Source organism: Austrofundulus limnaeus, unplaced genomic scaffold (assembly GCF_001266775.1).
Source record: "Austrofundulus limnaeus strain Quisiro unplaced genomic scaffold, Austrofundulus_limnaeus-1.0 Scaffold52, whole genome shotgun sequence".
Classification (NCBI taxonomy): Eukaryota; Metazoa; Chordata; class Actinopteri; order Cyprinodontiformes; family Rivulidae; genus Austrofundulus; species Austrofundulus limnaeus.
In genome coordinates, this window is record NW_013952454.1 from 2,475,469 (window position 1) to 2,478,609 (window position 3,141).

The 3,141-nt window shown below is 39.9% G+C and overlaps 1 protein-coding gene across 2 annotated transcripts in view; it reads left to right on the top strand.

The window, feature by feature from the left end:
• LOC106517790 (pleckstrin homology domain-containing family A member 7) overlaps nt 1–3,141 on the top strand; it is a gene marked incomplete at its 3' end in the record, with an annotated part of 161,573 nt that overhangs the window by 40,153 nt on the left and 118,279 nt on the right. Inside the window, 1 exon segment of one of the 2 annotated variants that reach the window (XM_014008799.1) lies at nt 1,960–2,318. Coding sequence (XP_013864253.1) covers nt 2,116–2,318 — 203 coding nt within the window. 2 annotated transcript variants of the gene reach the window in all.

Sequence of the window (3,141 nt, forward strand, 5' to 3'; positions counted from 1 at the left end):
ATAACAGTACAAGTCACACACTTTTACCTATTTTGTAATGTAAAATCTTAGAAAAATCTTGATCAGATCAAACAGTGAAAAAGAGTAGATATGAGGAAAAACTGACCCATTTATTTTAAACCAATGGATGACATACATTTTAAACTGAAGAACATTATACAATTTAATAAAATAAATTATAGTACCCTGAAAAAATAACAGTAAAAACAAAATGTACTTTTAAAGTGTAAAATAATTCAAAATCACTCCAGTTATTTTTTTTTACCATCTGTCAGCCTGGTGCTGCTTTATGGTGGGAATAACTGAAGGTGGGGACAAAACAAAAGCCCACATTATTGTCTGTTTAAAGTGAAGAGTCCACAGCTACAATTTTACTGACTATAACTAAAACAACATGATCATTGCACTTAATTTTCACTCAAACAAGTGTGTAAACAGATTAAACATCACTCTAACAAGAGCAAAAAATAAATAGTAAGAATTAGTCAGTTATTTAAATTGATAGCTACCTTTCTTACTGCTGCATTTTCTGAGCATCATGTGGAGATTAGCCTCTCTCTCCTGCAGGGAGCAGTTTTTATCACTGCTCTCATCATGTCGCTCATATTCCAAAACAAACGCTGCGCTCTTCCTTTCTTCTGTCCATCAAGAGCTAATCCACGGGATGTCAAAACTGTAAGCGTGCTGTCCTCGCTTCTGCCAGCTTAGAACCACCGACCAGACCAGAGAGGAGGTTCCGAAACAGTGCGGCTGTGTGCGGTCACTGGACCGAGGCTGAACGAACCGAGCCGAAACACAAAGCTGCTGCCAGGGTGGAGAGTAGTTGTCCTCCGGTTTAAAACGTTCACGGTTCRGTTCCCCCTCGGAAAACTTGTGCGTGACAACTTTGCACTTCGCTGCAACTCTGTTTCTGATGAAAACAGAAAGTTCTGCCAACATTCTTGCTAACTTGTTAGCACAGCATACTGTTATGATCACGTGAGTGCTACAAGCCGGATCCAAGCMCTGCTGGATAGAAACACTGGAGCGGAGTCAGTGGACTGCTGGATTGAACTGCTAATATCGGAGCGCTTATAATGGACATTTTTTATGCAGGCCGATAAAATCCGATACTCGTTTTTTTGCTGATATCGGACCGATATCCGATATCGGATCGGGACACCCCTAGTCACAATACAGATTAACAGATTGTGACACTTGTAAGATGGTGCTTCTAGTTATTTTCAAGAAGTCATTTCTCAGTATAAGATTATCTTACTTTAAAAGTCTGTCATGAAAAGCAATACAGTATGTATTCTGTTAAGCTGCGCTTGGTCTTTCATTTATTGTCTTGGCTGGCACTTATAATAAAACTAAATCATGTTGAGTGTGTATACAAACATATCTATTAAAAACATTTTTCTATCTGCTATAATCAGCTTAGAAAATCTGATTAGACTCATTTAATGCAATAGTTCAGAGGAAAAACCTCACAATTGAATATACTGTAGTTATTTTAGTTTTATCAGCTGTAACCAAGTGCAGTATTTGTCGAAGACCTTCCATGGTAGGACAGAAGAACACAGTAAATATAATCTATGGAAGAATGAGTAAAATGTAGAGCCCACATTTAGACACTTGAAGCCATCTGGTTGATTTCCTCAACATAGGCCCACGTATGGCTCCAGCGTGGGACCCACCACATCTCGCTTCTCGCTGCATGACTGTTGTCTGTCGACCACAAGGAAATCTTGGAAATGGAAAGTGCGGGGCCTCCATCTGTGTTCCACACTGGGCAAAGAAAGGGCAGATACAAAGGAGCGATTGACGGTCTCAGATACAAGCGGCGACTGAGTGAAACAACAAGATGGTTGATACAATGTTGTGGTCTGGCTGGTTGTGAGACACAGTAACACTTCTGTCAGAGGAAGAAGGAGGGTGAAGCTGCCGGGGCTGGGCAACCAAAACATTAGCAGGGCAGTTTGGAGAGATGAGCACCATGTGAGGAGTGCTGAAGAAGGCAGGAAACGAGTTGTTTATAGTTGTTTGTTTTTTTTAAAAATTGTTAGATATAGAAGTAGGACAGTATTCCGGTCAGAATTAAGAAGAAGAAAACTTGTAAAGGTTTGCTAACAAATGTTTGGAGAAGTTCCTGGACATTTTACAGAGTTGTTTTGCTGTGGAAGAATGGGTACCTGCTGCAGCCGTGACCCCACTCGGGAGGCCAGTCACGAGCTGGTCCACATCAAACATCATACCATCTGGTCAGAAGCTTCTAAGGGGGACATTAACATTGATGGTCATGAATTTTCTACATGGGACCTCACATGTGACTCAAGGTAAGGCCGTTAGGTTAGGTCACACAACAGAGCATTGTGCCAACCTCAATGGAAATGTGGTTCTATAACAACAATTGTTTATTGTTCTGTTTGAAGGAGAGAAAATGAGTTGCAGTTCTTTAGGTTTCTTTTTTAGGGAAATTTACAGTTCCCAATAGTACAGTGCATCATCCTGTTGGCACATAATGAAACAAGTTGAGTTGAGTTGAGTTTGTCAGTGTTATGGAATTGTAATGTGATGTAAGAAACATAAAAGTAGACGCTGTGAAAAAGCCAGAGGTGTGTGAAGAAACACACATTCTGAAYCACAGTAAGAAGCAGTTATAGCTATGTCTGACTAGGTTTATTGTAAACACGCACGCACGCATGCACACACACATTCTCTCACTGATCTCAAGCTGAATACAAACAGAAGATTAATTCAGCTTGGCGAGATGGTCATGGCAGCTTTATGAGCCCCCTCAGCACTTTCCTTAGCTTCACACAGGTGGTCAGACCATAAAGAAGGTGAAATACCTCCTGGAGTTTGACAAGGACAGGGTTGAGGCAACAGAGATAACAAAGGGAGGTGACTTTTGCACAGCCTGTGCTTATCTGTTTTCATACCTGAATCCAGAGCAAGTTTGACATCATGTTGGCAAGCCATATAAAGTATTTGACAAATTGTAGTTGAACCTCATTAAAGGGATCCCCGATTAGTTGTAACATTAGACTTTATATGATAAACATATACTTTAACTGTAAAATAAAGACTGTAAAAATACTGTAGGATGTTCAGTTTTTATAATTTTTAAACTAAATGTTTAAAAATATATTACACGGA